Raw genomic sequence first — 23,410 nt, forward strand, 5'->3', positions numbered from 1 at the left:
GAAAAGAGCCAGAAAATCTTTATGTATTTGGAAATTAAAAACTGTATTTCTATATAACTATGACTCAAAAAAGAGCAATATCATTTCCTAATGAAATTACTGAACTGGACAAAAATGAAAACACTTCATAGCACAACTGAAAAAGAAGAAGAAGGAAATTTATATCCTTAAATGCATATATGGGGAAATAACAAAGTCTGAAAATTAATAAGCTAAGCATCAATCTCAATAAATTATAAAACGCATATTCATCTCAAAGAGGGAAAGAAGACAACGTTAAATAAAGAGCATAAGCCAAGGACATAAAAGTTAACATAAAGAATCAACAAACCAGAAGTTGGTTCCCTCAAAAGATCACTGAACTTGCTAAGCTTATGGTGAAGGCAATAGATTGGGGGGACTTCCCTGGTGGAGCAGTGGTTAAGAATCCGCCTGCCAATGCAGGGGGCATGGGTTCGATCCCTGGTCCTGGAAGATCCCACATGCCACGGAGCAACTAAGCGCATGTGCCACAACTACTGAGCCTGCGCTCTAGAGCCTGCGAGCCACAACTACTGAAGCCCGCATGCCTAGAGCCCGTGCTCTGCAACAAGAGAAGCCACCGCAATGAGAAGCCCGCGCACCGCAACGAAGAGTAGCCCCGCTCACCGCAACGAACACCCAACACAGCCAAGAATAAATAAATAAAATAAATTTATTTTAAAAAAAGAGAAAGTAATGGATTAGGGAGGGAGAAAGAATTCATAAATAACCAATATAAGGAATGAAAAAAAGAGACATCTCAAGAAATTCTACAAACATTCAACAGATAATAAGGGGATATTAGGTACGGTTTCACATCCATAAGCTTGAAATTTTAGATGAAACTAAAACAAACTACTAGAAAAGTGTAATTTGTTAAAGCTCAATCAACCAATCAAACAACTCTGAATAGTCCTACGAAGTTTCAAGAAACTGAATTGGTAAGCTAAAAATATTCCTGCAAGCAAATCTCAAGCACAGATAGCTCAATGGTAAATTCAACCAAGCATTTAAGAAAGAAATAATTCACATCTTACATTTATTCAGAAAATAGGAAGAAAAGGTTAACTCCTCAACACATTATGTGAAATTAGCCTAATAATGATACTAAACCTGAACAGGAAGATATGAGAAAGAAAAGCTACAAGGTCAACCTTACTAACAAAAATAGTTGGAAGAATTCTAACAAAACATTAGTCAATCTAAACCCAAAATAAATTTAAAAAATACAAAACAAAGTTAAGTATATATGAGGTTTAACATTAGAAAATCAATTACTATGATTTCATATATTAATAGGGTAGGAAAATCATATCACAAAAGGTAGAGAAAAAGTGGCAAAATCCAATATCCATTTATGACACAAACTCTTAGGAATCTTGGAATCTGATACAGAATCTCCAAAAACCCCAGATCAAAAATATATTTAACAATGAAATGTAAAAAGCATTTCTTCTGGGATCATGAACTACACAGGGTTATCCACTATAATTATGCCATGGCAATCTTTTTCTAAAGATCCTGGCAGAGATTAAACACAAGGGGGAAAAAGTTATCAGGGTTGGAAAGAAAAATGTGTCATTATGCCTAAGTACAGCTGACCCTTGAACAAGACAGGTTGGAACCGCACATGTCCACCTATATGTGGATGTTTTTTCCAATAAATATATTAGAAATTTTTTTGGAGATTTTCAACAGTTTGAAAAAACTCGCAGATGAACCACACAGCCTAGAAATGTCAAGAAAATTAAGAAAAGGTGAGGTAAGTCATGAATGCATAAAATATGTAGGTACTACTCTATCCATATTTATACAGGCATAAGGTGAGTGCTATTTAATATAAAATTAATAATGTGTTGGTTTTCCTACTGTTTTATAACTTTGCTTTCAAAGAATTACATTACTGTACAGTATGCCCCCTCCCACGCTCTCTCAACTGGAGAAACTATCAGCCTATCATCAGAGGTAAATAGTTTTTAGAAAATATAACAATGTTTCCAATACTGTATTATAAATACGACTAAAACTGTATGCCATAAAAATTTTATAACAATTCATTCATTAGCATAAAGACTAAGCTATTGTGAAGCGATTGTATCAATTACACTAGACTACTGTAAAGCAATCATATTGCTGCTGCTTGATTACCAATGCATGAATTGTTAGACCTGTAAACAAATATGAATTTCTTTTTCCACATTAACTTTCATCTTTGATGTCTAGTGTTAGTAATACATATAATACGTACAGTGTTTTGTATCACTAAGACAATATTGACACAGGTACTGACAATTTATCTTGTAAACAGATAATGTAAACTTACGATATTAATAAACATAGTACACACTGTAAATGTTTTCTCTTCCTTATGATTTTCTTAATAACATTTTCTTTACTCTAGTTTATTTTATTGTCGGAATACAGTACATATATGTAACATATAAAATATGTGTTAATTGACTATTCATGTTATCGGTAAGGCTTCCAGTCAACAGTAGGCTACTAGTAGTTAAGTTCTGGGGGAATCAGTTACACGTGGATTTTCAACTGTGCAAGCAGTAGGACAGGGGAGGGAGAGCTGGCGCCCCTAACCCCCACGCTGTTTAAGGGTCAACTGTATTTTAAACTGAATGAAAATGAAAACAACATAGCAAAATTTGTGAGATACAACTAAAGCAGTGCTTAAGGGAAATTCTTAACACCAAATGCTTACATTAGAAAAGAAGAATCTCTAATGGCTTCAGCTTTCACATTAAGAAACTAGGAAAAGAAGAGCAAATTAAAACCAAAGTATGTGGAAAAAAGGAAATAATAAAGATACAGAAATCAATGAAATAGAGAGAAAAGATAAAACAAAGAAACCAAGAGCTGTTTTCTTAAAATAAAACTGATAGATCTCTAGCCAGACTACCAAGAAATGAAAGACAAAAATTACCAATATCAAGAACATGATATGACATAAAGGACAATAATGGAATATAAACAACTTTATGCCAGTAAATTCATCAATTTAGATGAAATGGGCATATTCCTCAAAAGACACAAACTACCAATATTCCCTCAATAAATAGCCCGATATCTATTAACAATACTAAATTTGTAGTTAAAAACCTTGCCACAAAAGTAACTCCAACAAGATTTGAGATCTCAAAAAAATTCTAAGGAGAGGGAAACAGGCCTACCATATAATTAACAACTATGGCATAAACCAAGGTATGGGAAGGGAGAGATACAGGGTGGGGTATGGGTGGGCAGGAGTGTGGGGTGGAGTAGAGAAAAAAGAAAGGAGGAGGGTAAGAGGGAAGAAGGGAGGGAGAGAGATAAAGACCTCAAGTTTAAACTTTAGGACTACTTTATTAAACTTTAAACTTTATCTCCCCCTTGTCTCACAAAAGTAAACTTTTATTTCATTAACAAATAAGATAAACACTGCAAAGGGAGGTTTTCTTTAAGTATTTTCTGTTCCTGGGTGATTACTTTTGCCTATCATCATTGGATTCTACCTTTTTTCCCTGGCATTGTCAAAGAGGAAGTAGCAATGATTGGTTCAGGCATCACCTCTAATGAAATTAAACGTAAATGTAGGGATGTTTCTAGGCAAATAGGAAGTCTATTAGAGAAATAAATACAGCCCAACACTTTCTTAAAATATAGACCATACTTGAAGAAGAGCATACTAATATACCAAATACACTAAAAGTAGCTTTTGTTTCCTCCACTGTAAGAAATTTGAAAGATGCTTCTGATTCCCTAGACTTTCTTATTTACCAGGCAGGAACTTCTTACCCTTCTCTTCTATGTTTTTAACAGAGCAGAAGCCAAAAAACTTTGCAGTGTTTACTTCCTTATTTGTCCAACAAATCATCATCAGTGCAGTCAGCAGCAAACTGAACAACCCTGGAAGGAATGTTTATTAACTAAACACTGTTCCAAGCCAGTGAGGAGTATAAAAAGTATGACTTGGCTGTTAAGTCTCAAGAATAGTTACTATCAATTTTCCTAAACTTGGTTTCTTCCTAGAGTCAGAAGGATAAGTTAAGTCTCTGCAGTAGCAGAGTTGCACATGATGTTAACAGCTTCTCGTAAATGAGTATATTGCTAAAGAGACAATTTTAAAACCTGTTTTTAGCTAACTAATTACACAAAATTGCTGGTGGTTCTGTTGTTTACTTTACCTTAACAAAATATTAAATGCCTTAAAGATTTAAAACAAAACAAAAAAACCATAAAATTACTTGTGCCTTCTTCATCCTATAGTTAAAAAATACAGAATTCATTCTCAGAAATGGCATACACACACACACACACACACACACACACACACACACACACACATACTTTCATTAGTGGCATTTTGATGGTTTGGTAAGAGATTATTATATATGTTCCATTTCGGTATACTCCAAAGTATATTCTATTTCAAACGTAGTAATCATTTATTTGCAAGTATCATCATCAATTAAATAAACAGTAACAATATACAAGGCTGAGAGGCAGGTTTGTTATAACACAATGGAGCTGCAAGCAATTCATTTTGAGTTAACTTTAAATTTATAAACTCAAAGAAGGCAGTACTGGTTCTGTTTAGCTGTAAAATATTCAACCAATATCTGATAAATGAGTAACTAATAATAATAAATGATAGTGATAAGACTAAAATATACGAAAACAGAGCACTGAATAAGTCTATTATTCTTTATTTCTTTCCGTAAAAAGAATAGAATTTCTATACAACTTTGTATCATTCCACAAGTTTCATAATCCAGCATTAAGCTGTTTTCACTCACAATGCTTCTTACTCCAAATGTGTGGGTATTCTCCTTACACCAACCATTTCTCCAATTCTCTGACTCCAACTTGGTATCCAACCGAGAATCAATTCAATTCTGACACTATCTACCTGGAGTCAGTGTCAGATCTCACAAGTTAAAGGGCTCAGTTCCACAAGACTATTCCCACTTCAGATGCCAATCGCAAATCCCAAGCCACTGGTACTTCTGACTTACCAGCTATAAATTGGGGGTTCCTACAACCCCCACTCAGGTTCGATAATGCTAGAGTAACCACAGATTTCAGGAAAGCACTTTACTTACTATCACTGGTCTATTATAAAGAATACAAGTCTGAAACAGCCAAATGGAAGAAAGATGTAGGGCAAGGTACAGGTGTGTGTGTGTGTGTGTGTGTGTGTGTGTGTGTGTGTGTGTGTGTGTGTGTGTGTGTGTGTGTGTGTGTGTGTGTGTGTGTGTGTGTGTGTGTGTGTGTGTGTGTGTGTGTGTGTGTGTGTGTGTGTAAGGTACAGGGGTGTGTGTGTCTGTGTGTGTGTGTGTGTCAAGCTCTAGGGCTTTTTTAGAGGTTCCATTATGTAGGCATGATTGATTAAAACATGGTTTTAGGTGACTGAACACCATCTCTGACCCTGCTCCTCTCCCCAGAGGTCAGGGGTGGGGTTGAAAGTTTCAGCCCTCTAATCACATGGTTTGATCTTTCTGGAGATCTGAAGCTATCTAGGGACTCTAGCCACCAGTCATCTCAGCATACAAAAGACACTCATCACCCCGCAGATCCCAAGGGTTTTAGGAGCTGTGTGCCAGGAAAGAGAAAAGACCAAATATTTACTTTTTATTATACCACAGCACCTACTCTGTTCTTTGTTACTATGAAAGTGTAGGGTTTTTTTAAAGGATGCTACTCTATACAGCAACAACAGAGTTCCTTATTTTAAATAACAAAACATACCAGACCTTAAATATTCAATTGGTGTCATCCTCCAAAACAATTACTTTGGGAGATTATATTATGTTCCAATATTCACATTTCTTTCAGAGCCAGAATACAGGCTACTCAAGAAAATCAGCAATTATGTAGCATCCACATCACACAGACGATGTGTCCAATACAAATCTCCTCATTCATTATTAACTGTATAATAATAAAATTTTTTGACTTATCCAAGCACTCCTCATCCTCAAATTACACTATTAAAAAAAATGACAATCTGCTACCAACAAAAATATGTAAAGGAATAGGTCACTGATACTGAAGGTAACATTAAAAGACTTTTTCTAAGTGGTTCAGTATTAATCAATGTTAGCATTTATAAGTGCATGGTTTTCCAAGATGACAACTTAAATTTAGGTATGTGAGTTCAAGTATGTTACTTTCTTATTTTTCAAGTCTCATTATTACATTATGGACCTGTCTTACATAAAATAAGTCCTTAATTCAAAGAGCTAACAACTTTACAGGGTAAAGAGATGGGGGGGAAAAAAAGAAAGAAAGAAACTAAGAACTGGCATAAACCTATATTCTTTTAAAACACCTGCTTCTTGTATATACTTAAAATCACCCTAATAACCAATCTAAGTTTACATGGTTTATGACATACCATTTACAGCTTTTTCAATCAATTCTTCACAAGCATCAAAATCACCCTTCAGTACCAATTTATCGTGCAGATCTGTTAACATGGGATGTTCCAGGGCAATCTTGGTTTTCTTTTGCAGTGATTCAAAGGCCTCTGTATAGTTATGTTGTCTGAAGTGTTTTAGGCAAAGGCGAATAGCTTCCTGTTCACGGTACTACTGGAACACAAGAGAAGGTATGAAAAGAAGAGATTTGGTTAGTTATTACTGTAGGAAACAATAAGTGATAATTACTAACGTAAAGTGAGCATTTACTAAGCATTAACTAAGTATACTAAGCATAACTAAGCACTGTACTAACCCTATTCATTAGTATCATTATTATATCCACTATTAAATGGCAAAACTGAAGCTTAGTCAATTGTAATAACTCACCAAAGGTCACAAAGTATATAGCAGAAAGATATTAAAGAGATGAACGTATACGATATATCAGGCATATACTTCATGAAGATAAAAGATATTAAAAGATGAAACCAGGCCTAGTTCTAGAGCCTGAACTTTCAAGAAAAGAACCAGAAAAACTATTTATCAAAGCTTACTTAAGATGGTAAAAATGATAACTTCCAAGGCTTTTACTAATCAGATAACAATGTTGGTACCAAATGCACAGAAACCATTAAATAATATACATAAATGTTTATGCTCTTTGTTCTTGGTTCTTAGTAATAAGTTATTACTTGAATGACAAATATTATCAAATGTTCATGAATTTCAAATTCACAAACAGGTTTTATGATTCAAAATCATCAGAAAGAGACTATTTAAAGTTTTATAATTTTTTTTCTAAACCTGGGCTACCTCATCGATTAAAGAGCTATAAAGTAAAAATCTCAATTAATTACAATCCCAAAAGAAATATTCAATTTACTAAATCTCCCCCAGAAAAGGATGCCAAAGAATGCCAAAAAACAAGCTCATATAAAGAATTTAAAAGAAAATTTAATTCAAGAATATGTTATTTCTATAATTTCCTAAATAAGAATTAATAAACTAAACTGATGACACAGAAGCAGTGCATAATAACCAAGCAAAAATACAATTTACTTGTAAGCCTTACTCTTTAATAGGCAGGAAAATTTACAAGACTTGAAACACTAATCACTTTATAGTCTCTGATTTTTTATTAATAAAAGGTGATCAAAACATTTTTCCTTAAACACTCTAGTTAACTAATATTTTCCTTCATCAAATAACAAAAGAATGATTCTATATCCAAACTAACTTCACATTAATAGTTTCTTATGCTTAGCCTCTGAATAAAGATTTATCCTAACTATCTGGAACCATATTAAACAATAATACCTTTTTATCATGCTGACTTTAGGAGTATGAATCACATCCACATTTTAAATTTTCTATCAGGCTGCATACAGATACACAGTAGGAGAGGATTTATGAAACAAAATTATAATGCTTTGAAAAAGGATTGAAATTCAAAGAGGGTGAAGACTTTAATTTCTAGAGGTTCACAATAAGTAGAGAGAACTTGACAAGTCAATGACTGAACAATTTTAAGTTCTCAAATATAATCTGTCCACAGTGTTGGGGAAAAAAGGTGAAATTTGCAGCTTCCTACAATATCAAGAGATTTGTGAGTATATTAAAGAAGACACATGTACACATCATAGACTAAAGAGAAAAAAAAATTTTTAAGTATCAGAAAAGCTTACTCATTATTTTTTTAAGAAGAACCAACAGAATTTAGAAGATTATAAGTATATACTAAGCACTATTATGTGTATAACACTGTAAAGGTGATTTTTAATGTTTAAAAATATCATCTCTACCTTGAAAGAATTTACAATATTACAGGTAATCCAAGAATATATAAAAAACATACAGAAAATACAAAAAGCCAGCATCTATTTTAAATTGAATATAACCGAATGCCAAAAATAAATCAAACAGAAAGTTCCTCAATTAAGCTGACCAGAAAAGGGCTGAAATTCTATATAAAAAAAACCTTAGGAAGAACCTATATTGCTTCCCAATCGCCTATGAGTTGACAATTCAGCCCTATCTGCAAAAAAAGATATCAGGAAATAGTGATTAGACTAAAGCTTTATCATTCCCCTAACAAGAAATAGTCCTCCCCCCACAAAAACATAGCCAAAAGAGTCAAATAGATATACATCAGAAACAAAGGTGAAGCATTAAAGGTGTTCAAAAAAATCAAAGACCTATTACTTAATCATTTAAATTCACATTTTTCAGGCTGCATTTATTGTATAAAATGACCTATGAATAAAATTATTAAATATCACCTTTATACTCCTTATAAGAATAAGATCATAATATTTATAGAAACTATTTGAAATTTTAGTTAAAAGGAAAAGTAAATATTCCTATTTTACTCAACACAAACACAATGGAGGAATATATAATATAAGCAATCTGGAACCAAAACTACCCCACTAAAAACTATGTTTAAATGTTTCTATCAATATAGGTTAAAAACAAAATTCAGAGACAGATGGGTATAATAATGTAATAGCAGACTCTGGTGCCAGACTGAGTTGATATACTGCCCTGAGCACTTTACAACTGTGTGGCCTTAGGCAAAATACTTCACCTGTGTTTCACTTCATCACCCGTAAAATATGGATAATAACTGTACCTATTTCATAGAGTGGCAATGAGTAAATAAGTGATAAAGAAGCTTAGAACCTGGCAAAACGTAAATGCTTAATAAATATTGATTAATCTTTATAACTATTATTACTATTCTCAATATTTTAAATTATTCTCAATTAAGAGAAGAGAGTGACACAATTCTCTCTTTATTATAGGCACTTGAAGCATGAAATCAGGATTTTAAAATACAGTCCTACCTTACTATACCAGTTGAGACAGGGTTGTACTACATCGGGATCATCAATGCCACTAAGTTCAACATACCAGATGCTAAAGTTAAAGCTGGGTCCCCACGATAAGAGTGGAACTTTGAGGAGAAAAATAAGAAAGAAAAAGAAAAAAAATTAACATAGTTCAAATAAAACTTCAGCAAAGTAAAATCACTATTCAAACTTATTAGGATTCATTCAACAAATTTACTGAATACTTTCTATATCCCCAGCACTGCACTATTGGGTGCTGGGGCCACAGTAGCAAAAAGAAACCTATGATCCATGCCATCATGAGGTTGCTTTAATTATAAAGACACTGAAGATAAACTCAAAGTGGTCATTTATCTATCCCCCAAAAAACAGGACCAGGGTTAGATGATTTAGCAGGTGAATTTTACCAAACCACAGGAAACAAATAATTACTATATAATTTAAACTGTATCACAGCACAGAAAGAGACTGAAAGTTCAATTACTTATCAAAGTGGCATAACCTGGAAAACAAAACCGGAAGAGAAAGGTTTTAAGGACAATCTCAGCTATGAGTATATATTCAAAATTTTAAAAAATAATAAATTTTTTAAAAGGCTGAAAAAAAATTCTACCAGATTTTCACTGTAACTAAATAGAGTTCATTCCAGGAATGGAAGGAAGGTTGGTTCAACAGGAGCAACATTAATGTAATTCACTATGTTAACAAAGTAAAAGAGAAACACATCTGATTACTTCAACAGATGCTAAGAGCAAACTAATAAAATTTACTTAAAAAAAAAACACCTCAATATATAAGGAATAGAAGGCAAAAGAAAACTTTGTTACCTAGATTTTTTTTTAAGTATCAAAAACCTCAAAAAAACCCAAAAAACCAAAACCAAAACTAATGGAGAAACATTAAGTACTCACACTCAAGTCAGGAACAAGACAAAGAGGCCCAATATCTGTACTACTCAACGCTATGTGGGAGATCTTAGCTAATGCAATCAGGAAAAAAATTTGCAAATTAAGAAAAAATATTATCACTTGAAGATGGTATAGCTTATCTATCTAAAAGATTCAAGAGATTTAACTGAAAAACTTTTAAAGTTTGTATGCAAGGTAAACATGAAAATCAACTTTCCCTGTATCTAGAAAACCCAACTAGAAAATGTAATGAAAAGTCTCCTTTGTAATAGCAAAAAAAGCTTAAAATATCTTAGAATAAAGTTTAAAATATGCAAGAAAATAAAATTTTAGAACATAAAAATTTTACTTAATATGTTCCTAGATGGGAAAACTCAATTGTAAACATATTAATTCCCCTCAAATTAATTATAAATTTAATGTAGTCTCATAATCCTAATGGTATATATCCGACTTTTTTCTTGACATGTAACCAGACAAGCTGATCTGAAAAAAATCAGTAACACAAAATATCTAAAATAATACAAATAATAAGAAAATAAACATACTAAAAGATACAGTAATTGTAAGTTTGATATTAGCAAAGGAAAACGAAGTAAAATCACTGGAGCAGAAGAGTGTATCCAAAAATCTCTCAAGGATCCAGAGGAATTTAACATAGGATGAAGATAACATTTCATACCAGCAATGACAGGACAGAGTAGAGGTTTTTAACCTGTGATCCATGGGCTCCTGGGGATCCCCACAACCCTTTTAGGAGGTCCCATGTGGTCAAAACTATTTTTCATAATAAGACTAGGGCTTTATAGCCTTTTTTTTTAAACTGTACTGACATTTGCACTCATGGTGCAAAGGCAATGCTGAATAAAACTGTTGGCATCTTGGTAGTGCCACAAAAAGTAGCATGAAAGTGTCCCAGTATTTCTTAATACAGTATGAATTGAACTGTATTCCTTACCATCACACACCTGCAGTTAAAAAACAAAAAGACAATTCATTTAAGAATGTCTCTGATGATGTGTAAGAATAAATTTTAATAAATTCCTATCATTAAGTACACATCACTTTAATATTCTGTGTGATACAATGGAAAGTACACATAAAGTACTTTTGCTGCATACCAAAGCATGAAGGCTGTCTCAAGAAAAAGAACCTGTGTAAGCTGAGTTGTGAGCTGAAATAACCACTGAAATAGCCCTTAAAAGAAAAACTGACAATCTATGATTATTTAGATTTGGGTATTTGACAGATGTTTACCTGTCATTTCAAGGATAACAAATGACAGTTTTCTTGCCAAGGATAAAATTCAAACTTTTGAGGAAAAATTAGAATTTCGGAAAATTAGTATTCACCATTGTGAACTTAGCTACTAGCCAGTACTTTTCTGATGAGATTGGTGGTGATAATAACGTTGTGATTTTAAAAAAAATATTATATAATGAAATGTTCCAACATTTGAAAGATGTGCATAACTTAGGGAATCACATTTTCTAAATGACCAATGAATGATTTTACAAAACCATGCATGGATGAGAGACTGATTCAAAGTACAAGACAGGCCAATGGATTTTAATATAACATTGACATGGTTCAGGCTGAGTAATGCAACTACCTTTAAGAAACTAACACTTGCCAATTTTTGATTAAGTATCAAAACAGAATATCCACAATATCTGATATCAGGTCTTCTTATTTCCAAGTCCACTGCTCTTTTCTAGCATATCAGACTCAGTGAAGAGCTAAGATGTACTAAGTCAGATGCTTTTCTATTCTGTCCTCTAAAGGAAGCTGTGTGAGTCAAGACAGAAGCAACAGGAACCAGTCATTAGGATATATGTAGGACTCCCGGGATGTTTAACATGGCCTTCAGTTTATATGTGCAAACAACACAAATTTCAAAAAGGTTTATACCAACGAATACTGAATTATCATCACTGTTTTGGTGTTCATTTCTTCATGTAGCAGTACCATTTAAAAAGTGTACTACTATATCACTGCAATAACCATTAAGTAATATAAAAGTCAGAATAAAACAGGATTCGAAACTCCAGGCCCCAAGAACACAGTCTATAACTGTGACCAGAGACATATAACATTAGTTAGTGATCTGAAATCCATTCTCAAGTTCCAGGTCCAAGTTCAATAAAATTAGGAGGAAAAAAAATCTTCCTACTATATCTATTCAAGAAAGTAAAACGTTCTTTTATTAATTCCTTTGAAGCAATTGTGGGAGGGAGGTTAAGTAGGCAGTCATCTCACAAGATCATATATTAGATGAATGAAGACTATAGTTAATTTTTAACAGACTGAAGGCATATATACAGAATGAGCAGAATGATATATACCCATTTCAAATTTTACCAATGATTTTTGATGGCATTAACAACACTAATACTGCATATTAGACATACTCCATATTATATATCAGAAACCTAAATGTGAATTGGAGCTCCAAGCACACCTTCTTCGCTCCGTAATGAAAGATGCCTTTGCTCTCACCTCAAAAAAAAAGATTAGCAACTCCTAATACACATCCCAAGGCTAAGAGTTTGTATCCTAAGAATTCAACCACCAGTTTTTCCAATGGGATAATCAGACAAGGACATGATCAGGATCAGTGCCTCTCATACGTTTTCCATAAAATGGCATGCATAGAAAATGATAAGGTATTTAGTACACAAGCATACTAGGCTGCAGGATTTGGTGACTGTATGATTGGTGGGGGTCAACATCTCAACACAATTAAACATATATGTGGTACATTCAATATGCTTTGGTATTATCACTTGGGAAGCTACTGTCTAGACAGCTAAACAGCTCTTAGAAGATGCTAGTACTTTTAAGATCAGCTTCTGGAAGATCTTAAAAATTTAAGATTAACCACTCTGAAAGACTGCATCTATTCTACTTACAGATTAATAAGTACACAAAGCACTTAGCACAGTAGCTGGCACATGGTAAGTGCTCAATAAATGTTAGCTATTATTATTAGCTCTTATTACTATATTAATTTTCTTCCTTTTTAATTTATTTTTTTATTGGAGTATAACTGCTTTACAATGTTGTGTTAGTTTCTGCTGTACAATGAATACACTGTATGTATACCTATATCCACTCCCTCTTGCACCTCCCTCCCTGTCCCCCATCCCACCCATCTAGGTCATCACAGAGCACTGAGCTGAGCTTCCTGTGCTTTATATTTATAGCATGTTCCCACTAGCTATAATTTTAAAATGTTACCTTTCCACATGCTCTCACGAAGGCCACCATGAGGGCACCTTCCCGCCGCCCCACCCCTACCCCCGCCCCCAGAAGACAGGGTACTCATCCAGCCAAAGCTTCTCTGAAGCTCCCACACCCATCCAGGCTGCAAAAATCCAAAAAATTCATAGAAATCCAAGTCATCCCTCTACCAAAACCCAGGACTCCTCCAGAATCCTTCCAAGAATCAGTACCTCCTTCTGCCTTCAAATCACCTTCTTATTTCCTGATATAACTGTTATCTTGGCTATGAATCAAGATATAAACCTTTCTAGTCATCTATAACCAATACTCTCATCCCATTCAACTTTATGTTTTCAGTCATCTGATCTAATCTCCAACTGAGGTTTTCCCTTCCAAACCTTTAACTTGCTCTCTTGAATCTGGCCTCCCAATCAACAACTCTCCTTCTTTACTAAATTTTCTTTTTACTTACAAACCTTACTCAAAACCAAGCTTCTTCCTAAGGCCAACTCTCAACTTCCACACTAAGCCCTATCAAAGATTTCACTCCAGCATGGGCTCTTTGGCTTTTTTGTGTGGTGAACTCCCTTTGGCTAGTCAGTGAACCCTGTGACCCAATCCCTCTCAGATTTAAATGTAAAATGAAAAATACATAAGATTATAGAGTAAGCAAACTGTATTGAAATATAGTCATAAAAATAATGAAGATAGAAAATTATGATATAGAAATATATATGCTTTTTTATTAACACATTAGATAAGAAGATCTAGTGGCAGGTCTAATAATTATCATAATTTCAAAGTTATGATGATATTTGCCATAGTGTAATGTGATGGGAAATATTTATAACTTCTATCTGTGACAAGTCACAGGTATTGCTAATACTATGAGTTATTGCCTATATTCATAATTGAAGGAAATGCTCAGTACATTTGTTAGAGGTTAGACACCATAAAGATGTAACTTTTCCTCCATTAAGTTCACACAGCCATTAATTAATCCCTATAAATTTCTGTACAATAAACTCAAAAAGTATATATACGATGTCTCTAGTGAGGCAAGCAGTTTGCTTGTTGCTTCTGAAATCTGAGGAGTCTGAAGACAGCTGCTATCCCCTAGGATTTTACAATCTACCTGAGGAAACAAAACTTACATATATCACACAGTAAAAGAACTCAACATTCGTAAAAAGACAGACTTAAGTTTGTATACCATCTCTACGTTCTACTACCTGTAAGGTCTTGGCCTAATCATTTAATTTACCTCTAAACTTCAGTTTCCTCATCTGTAAAGTGAGTGTAATAATACCTATTTCACAGAGTGTTAGGCAGATGCTTCATAAACAATATCTATTATACTACTTTAAAGCAATACACATATCCAAAAGCATATACCAAATGCTATGTCTTTGATCCATCACTTACTAGCTATGTACCCTGGGACACATCATTTGATTTCTGCTCTCATTTTCCTTAACCAAAAAAGGAAAGATTTTTATCTTCCAGTATAGTGCTCAAATGAGATACCACATGTGAAAGCACTTACAAACGCAAAACAATAAAAACATGTAAGAAGTTCTAAATAATGATTGCTGAAGTGACATGATGGTTCAAATTATATTTGTGTATGTACTTTTTCTATAGTACTTAAAATACTACATGTAAAAAGACATGTAATCAAGAGCTCTATGAATATAAATATATAAAAAAGAGACATTCAAAATGAAAATATTTCCTTCATAAATATGATCTTAAATTAAAATTTATAAGACTACCACTCATCCACAAACTACAAAAGAACTCAAGAAAATGTCCAATATAGCAACCTATCCTATCATTAGACAGAGAAAGTATTATCATACTCATTTTATACAAAAGGTAACTTAAGAAAGGAAAGTAAAATTTACTTAAAGGTCAGTTCAGCTATGCTGGCACTGTGGATTATCCACAACAGATCTTAAAAACCTAACCCCTGCCATGCAGTAAAAATGAAGGCTTACTTTCCTTGTTAATTTGTAAACAAACTTACTTAAATTGGGTCTAAGCCAAATTTAATGAATAAGCTATACTCTTTATACATGCAAATTATCATATTTAGATGTCAGTGCATGATTTGGAGATTATCCGCCATTGAGTTAAGCCTTGCTTCTGTTCCCCTCCATTACTATGAATAACTGAAGGCTGACTATATTTAGAAATTGTGTTGTTTAAGAATAAACTTTTTTTTTAAATAAAGCAAGATCTTTCAAACATATCATTATACAACATAAATGTGAAGTATTCAAAAACATTTTTTCTTTTAAGAAGAATTCCAACAATTTATCCCAGCCAGGTAAACAAGTATCTGTGTGAATCACCACCAAAAGAAAGCTACACATCACTTAAGTGTTTTATCGAAATTATTTTTAAAGAAAACATCAAACTAAAAAAACTAGTTTAAAAACATCAAACTATAAAAAGCCTAACACAGGCTTTAAGTTTCACATTTTCCTTATATTATTTTAAAAAAACAAAACTTATCAAGAGAATGTGGGGAAAAGGTTGAAAAGCAAAAACAATGCAGACCACTATTAATATTTTTTAACAGAAAGGTGAGAAACATGAAGTTATATAAATATTAATACCCTAAATATCAAATGAGTTAATAAGTGTCTTCAATTATTTGGAAAGCTCTAGTTAACATTTTGCCTGAATACCATAAAACTAACCCACCAGGGTCAAGTAAAAAACATCATCATGCCCTACAACTAGAAGGCTGATAGAAAGGGCTGGAAAGAGGTCCAACTTCTTGTTTTCAGGCATCTGAATGTCTAACTGATCCATAAGAGACCTCTGTTGTCCTATAAATTTTTTAAGGGAAGAAACTATTCAAAATCTTTAAACAGACTTTTATTCACAGTTCTAATGAAAAAAAAAGCCAAAAAGAGAACATTTCATTTTGCATGACTAAGCAATTAGAGGTTGAATAAGTACTTCAAAATTATAAAATCTAAATTTACTACATGAAAATGTAAGATATTTTCACTGCTTCTACATTTGGAATGTAAGATCATAGAATTGTTCAAGCTATGCAAGAATCTATAAGAAATGGGTGGTCTGCATACTGAGGAAAGAATTACTCATTAGCATGAAAGAAGAAACAATCAAGAATTTATCTTAAAAATCTGCTTGTTCCTAAATTCTCATAGGTAAACAGGATACAGGTTTTTTATTTACAATTAATTATAACAACAAAAACTATATTTATAAAAGAAAGTAACACACCAAACAGCCCAATGATTCTAAAAATAGTTTCCCCTCTATAAGTAGTCTTTATAGATCTCAGATATTCTTTTCGTCTAATGGAACTATTTGACTCAATGAAATGAACAGGCCAACTCTTGATAGAATGGGAAACAATGACTATGGAGCTGGTCCTTCCAAAAGAGGAATTTTCTCCCAAATCAAAACATGGGATTCTGGCCTTTATTATCATTCTTAAAGGGATATGACTCACCTTAATCTCAATTTTAACATAATATTTTCAAAGGTATGAAATATAGATGAAAACTAAAAGAGTCAAGTCCTCAACCTTCCTACCTTCTAACTAATCCATCTTATAGATAAACAAAATAATCCTAAAAACACTAGTTTTGAGGAGGCATTACACATACTTTCTTAACCAAAAACACTTGCTAAATAAACACAATAAATGCTTAGGTAGCATTTTTCAAACATTACTTTGAAACTTATTAATGGGTTATGAAATTAGTTTTATGAGTTTGACCAACATTATCACACACACAAAAAATGAAATATAAAAGAATAGAAAATAACCATAATATACGGCCTTAAGGAATACGGCAATATTTGGTTTTAGAACGATATAACTTCAGAACTGATAAACCTTCCATAAAACAATCAAGGCAATCAAATCCATATATCTCATAAAATGAGAAAGTATTTAGAAAAGGTTCTAAGAAACTTTCAAATGAGAAAGTAGAAAAGTTTCCATTTGAAATAACTGTCACTTAATTACAGATTTATAAAGTAGGGGGTCAGCCAAATAGTAAACATTTTGGGCTTTGTGGGCTAGGTGGTCTCTTGCAACTACTCAACTTTGCCATGTAGTGCAAAAGCAGACAAAGACACTATGTGAACAAGTGGCATGGCAGTGTTGCCATAAAATTTTATTTTAAAATAAAAACAGGGAACCTGCAGGATTTGGCCCACAGGCTGTAGTTTAGTTTGATGACTGATGGTATAAAGAATTTATTTCTACTCCAGAATGCTGAAAACCTTACCTATTTTAATGAATCGACAAGGAAACATCTGTTCATCAATTTTATGCTTCAAGGTAAATGTTTCTTTGTTATAATCATTCTTTAAGCCACTGTGAAAAAAAATAACGTTATCAAATCTGATTTCATAATTTAGTAAATGCACTAAAACAGAGATTAATATCATACTCTGATTTTAAGGTCAACGAATGCTCAGAATATATGACAGGGACAATGTAACGAAGTAGTTGAACATGAGAATATAGGACAAAACTTGTACATTCACATCAACTGCACTATACTGTATTCTCTTAATTAAATGAGGGCTAATGAAAAAATGTTGTGTTAATTAAAGAATGTGACTACAATACATGAAAATGTGTGACAATACCTAGTGTCCCTAATGTATAACTAAATACAATATAAAATATTCAAGCAGTAAGAAGAAAATTTAAAAACAATTCATACTCATATCTTACAACTTAAACAGAGCCAAATATTAGAATGTCAAAGAATTAAGTTATTAAATTCTGACTAAGATGCCAATGTTCCTTTTATAGCTGAATAAATTTTCAAAGACAATCTTACTCTGTTGGTTTAATAGCATCCACTTTATCCTACATAAAAATAAACCCGTATCACTTCTCTACTTAAACAACTTGGGCTGACTCAAGTATTTATGGGAAAGTCACTAAGTCAGGTTGCCTTATATTCTGATATACTTTCATGACTTAAATCAAATGTAGTCTAGGCGTAATACATACTTATATATTGTGCTAAAGGGACACACCATGTCACAAATATATTCTAAAACTGCATGGCTTTATTTGTCCACTCCACCTTCTATCCCATCTTTCATCATCTAAAGGGCAAATTAACATTCATTCCTGGTGATCTATGTTGTCAAAACTCAAATTTACTGAGCTCCTTCCAAGAGGTAGGCACTGCAGTAGGTGCAGTCACATACTTTTACTCTGTTTAGTTTCCAATTTATACTAAACTCCCAGAATATTACTTCCAGATTAGGGCACTCAATCTTAATGTTCTGGACAGATTCTATATTTTTACATCAAGGATTACAGCAAAGATTTTTATTATAGCTGAGAAGTATATGTGAAGTCATTAACAATTCAAAAATAAGATTGAAAAATAAGAAGTAGAAAAATACCCCCAAATTTTATTCTTTCTGCTTTGGTAACAATATTAATTAGTATCTGGTGGGAAAAAGCTAACTAAAGCACAATATTAAAATAAGGCACTAGAAATAAAATAGTAGAAATACTCTTTTCTCCTTTGCAAGAAAAAACAAACCATGCAGATTTAGCTACAAAGAGACTAAACTAAGACTGCAGATTGTTTAGAAACTCTTTCCTCCCCATAATCATAACCCACCTGGACAATAGCTCTGTCATGTTTTCTTCATTCATTCCACCAAAGACTTTAAATTTCTTCAAATTGCAGACATGAGTTTTCTCATATTTTCCAAACGTGATATTCTGGACTATAGCAGGCCTTTCAAGCTTCAGAATCAAGTACTACAAAAAGGAACAACCAAATTATATCCTCCTCCATTTAAAACAAATGGTAGACAACATGAATAGTTAAAATTTTGGCCAGTTAACTCAAGAACGTATAATGTTCATCCTACACTGGCAGATTTTTTTATTTTTATTTTTTATGCTAAAGGATAGTATGCAACAGTCAAGCTACCATAACATCACCACTTTCTCCCAGGAAACTACATCATTCTCAACAATATAGATGAAGGAGGGAAAAAAGGACTAGTGAGATAACTTCTAATCAAGGAATGACATTCAGTAAGATATAACAGACTATGAATAATGAAATAAAACAAAATTAGAATGCAAAAGTAACAATTACATATTCTCACTGACTACACTTCAATAATAAATTCAATGTTCAAAATCAGTGGTAAAATTTTAAACCTAGAAAAAAACAGATTTACTATTCACCCCTGCCAATTTTATAAATTAAAAAACTCAGACCTACCATAGATATATCTAATATAGCTCAAGTTTTGCTATTATACACAGGATAAAATGGCGTCAGTTCATTAGGGAACACATTTTACATTATGCAGGCTGTCTTCAATAATAAAAATTAAGAAGGAAACTACTTGTCAAATACATCAGGAAAAAGCTATTTAGGAAACAACTCATGTTACATGTTGGAGTGGCTTCATGCTTCATAATAATGGGTAATACTCATGATAAAGGAGAACAGAATGAAGTTGGTGGTCCCACTTTGTACCATACACAAAAATTAACTCAAAATGTATCAAAAGTGATCCAAAATCGAACCAATACAATCAAACCTAAGACATAAAAGTAAGAGGTAAAACTATAAAACTCTTAAGATGAAAATAGGGGTATATCTTCATGACTCTGGATTTGGCAATGGATTCTTAGATATGACTCCAAAGTACAAGCAACAAAATATAAAATAAACTGGACTTCATCAAAATTAAAGTTTTGTGCATCAAAGGACACTATCAAGAAAGTGAAAAGACAACCTATAGAGTGGGAGAAAATACTTGCAGAAATGTATCTGATGAGGGTTTAGTACCTAGAATATATAAGGAATTTGTACAACAAGAAAAAGACAGACAACCTAATTTAAAAATGGGCAAAGGACCTCAATAGCCCTTTCTCCAAAGAAGATAAACAAATGGCCATCAGGCACATGAAAAGGTGTTCAACATCATTAGTCATCAGGAAAATGCAAATCAAAACCACAATGAAATATAACTTCACACATACTAGGATGGCTATAACCAAAAAAAACCAAAATAACAAGTGTTGGCAAGGATGTGAGGAAACCAGAACTCTTATACATGGTGCAGACAATGTGGAACACAGTTTGGTGGTTCCTCAAAAAGTTAAAACATAGAATTACTACATGACCCAAAAGTTCTACTCCTAGTTAGTTACATAATAAAAATAAATGAAAAAGGTATTCAAACAAACACCTGTACATGAATATTTCGAGCAGAACTATTCACAATGGCCAAAAGATATATACAACCCAAATGTCCATCAACTGATGAAAGGACAAACAAAAAGAGAGTATGTCTGCACAATGAAATATTATTTAGCCATGAAAAGGAATGCAGTACTGATACATGCTACAACACAGATAAACCCCAAAAACATGTTAAGTGAAAGAGGTCAAATGCAAAAGTCCATATATTGTTATGACTCTATTTACATAAAATATTCAAGTAAATTCATAGACGCAGAAAGCAGGTAAATTCATAGAGGCAGAAAGCAGATTACTGGTTGCCAGGAGCTGGGTTAAGGGTGAAAGGAGAAACTGCTTAATTGGTACCAGGTTTTCTTATGGGGTAATGAAATAACTAGATAGAAGTGATGGCTGTACAACATTGTGAATGTACTAAATGACACTTAATTGTACACTTTAAAATGGTTAGTTTTATGCTATGTGAATTTTACCTCAATAAAATAAAAGAATGAAGCTGGTGGTAACATAAAAGATGATATAATTGATATCTTGTGAGTACTAACTCCCTTGTCTGACAAATTACTCAGATTTTTATGTGTATTATCTCGTTTTAATAGGACTAGGAGGAACAGGAGTAGTATTTTAATAACAATAATCATCCTCTTCTTCCTCATTTTAAAAATTCTGGCTTAGAAAGGCTAAATAACTTACTACAGTTATACAGCTAAAAAATGGCAGAGCTTAGATTAAAAATCAGTCAATCTGCAAAGGAGGCAAGAATATACAATGGAGAAAAAAGGCAGTCTCTTCAATAAGTGGTGCTGGGAAAACTGGACGGCTATATGTAAAAGAACCTAAATTTAAGACCGGATACTGTAAAACTCCTGAAAGAAAACATAGGCAGCACACTCTTTGACATCAATCACAGCAGTATCTTTTTTGGATCAATCTCCTACAGTAATGGAAATATAAACAAAAATAAACAAATGGGACCTAATGAAACGTAAAAGCTTTGCACAGCAAAGGAAACCATAAACAAAACAAAAAGACAATCTACAGAAAGGGAAAAAGTATTTACAAACAATGAGACCAACAAGGGGTTAATTTCCAAACAGCTCATACAGCTCAACATAAAAAACCAAACAACCCAAGCAAAAACTGCACAGAAGATCTAAATAGACATTTCTCCAAAGAAGACATACAGATGGCCAACAGGCACATGAAAAAATGCTCAACATCTCTAATTACTAGAGAAATGCAAATCAAAACTGCAATGAGGTATCACCTCACACTAGTCAGAATGGCCAACATCAAAAAGTCTACAAATAATAAATGCTAGAGAGGGTATGGAGAAAAAGGAATGTTGGTGGGAATGTAAATTGGTACAGCCACTACAGAGAACAGTATGTGGTTCATTACAAAAAATAAAAATAGAGTTACCATATGATCTAGAAATCCCACTCCTGGGCATACATTCGGAGAAAACTATAATTTGAAAAGATACATGCACCTCAGTGTTCACAGCAGCACTATTTACAATAGACAAGACATGGAAGCAACCTCAATGTCCACCGACAGATGAATGGATAAAGAAGATGGGGTGTGTGTGTGTGTGTGCGCGCGCGCGCGCATGCGTGTGTGTGTGTGTATATATATATGTAATGAAATATTACACATCCATAATAAAGAACGAAATAATGCCATTTGCAGCAACATGGACAGACCTAGAGATTATCATAAAGTGAAGTAAGCCAGACAAAGACAAATAACATGTTATCCCTTATATGTGGAATCTTAAAAAAAAAAGATACAAATGAACTTATTTACAAAACAGAAATAGACCCACAGACATAGAAAACAAACTTATGGTTACCAAAGGGGAAAGGATGGGGAGGGATAAATTAGGAGTTTGGGATTAACATATACACACTACTATATATAAAATACATAAACAACAAGGACCTACTGTATAGCACAGGGAACTACACTCAATATTTTGTAATAATCTATTAAGGGAAAAGAATTTGAAAAAGAATATATATATATATAACTGAATCACTGTGCTCCACATCTGAAACTAACACAACACTGTAAATCAACTATAGTTCAATTAAAAAAAATTTTTTTAATCAATCTGATTTTGTCTGATACTGTTGGTTGGCTGACCCAACCTCCATTCTCAATCCAGTTCTTCCTAGCCACCTTCTGGCCAAAAATAGATACATGGTAAAATTCTGGTCAATGATATAAGCAGAAGTTCGTTGTGGGATAAGTTTTGCTTTTTGAAACAAATGCTGCCTCTTTACTATCTGAACAGTTACAGCTGTAACATCCACTGTGCAACAATGAAGAAAAAGATTAAGAGAATCTCACAGATAGCCATCCCTGAGCCACTCAACTTTCAACAGTAACTGCCTAACTCTAGTTTCCATGTGTGTGGCAGGGAAAGAGATGGGGTGATGGCGGGAAAGAAACTCTATTTGTTTAACCCACTGTTATAGGACCTTCTATTATTTGGTGCTAAAAGCATTCCTACTGATTCACTAACCCCACAGTCAAAACTTTATTTAATGACTACACAATAACAACTGTTTAGGTTTATATGAGGTTTACATTCTAAGCAGCTATTAAGATTTCTTTACTATAGAAACTGCCATAGGAAAATTGAGATTGCTATTCTTAAGTTATTAATCCTTTTTATCCATATCAAATTAATAGGTGTGGTAATATGATTTTTGGTAACTGAGTTT

The 23,410-nt window shown here is 33.1% G+C and overlaps 1 protein-coding gene across 4 annotated transcripts in view; it reads right to left on the minus strand.

Moving 5' to 3' along the window:
- Window positions 1-23,410, minus strand: part of MKLN1 (muskelin 1) — a 357,649-nt gene that overhangs the window by 97,655 nt on the left and 236,584 nt on the right. For all 4 annotated transcript variants that reach the window (XM_060305303.1, XM_060305305.1, XM_060305304.1 and 1 more), the window contains 4 exons: window positions 19,071-19,213; window positions 17,703-17,791; window positions 9,281-9,390; window positions 6,410-6,602 (listed from right to left, as the gene is read on the minus strand). In XM_060305303.1, the coding sequence (XP_060161286.1) occupies window positions 6,410-6,602; window positions 9,281-9,390; window positions 17,703-17,791; window positions 19,071-19,213 (535 nt within the window). The remainder of the gene's footprint in view (window positions 1-6,409; window positions 6,603-9,280; window positions 9,391-17,702; window positions 17,792-19,070; window positions 19,214-23,410) is intronic.

This window comes from Globicephala melas, chromosome 9 (genome assembly GCF_963455315.2).
Source record: "Globicephala melas chromosome 9, mGloMel1.2, whole genome shotgun sequence".
Taxonomy (NCBI): Eukaryota; Metazoa; Chordata; class Mammalia; order Artiodactyla; family Delphinidae; genus Globicephala; species Globicephala melas.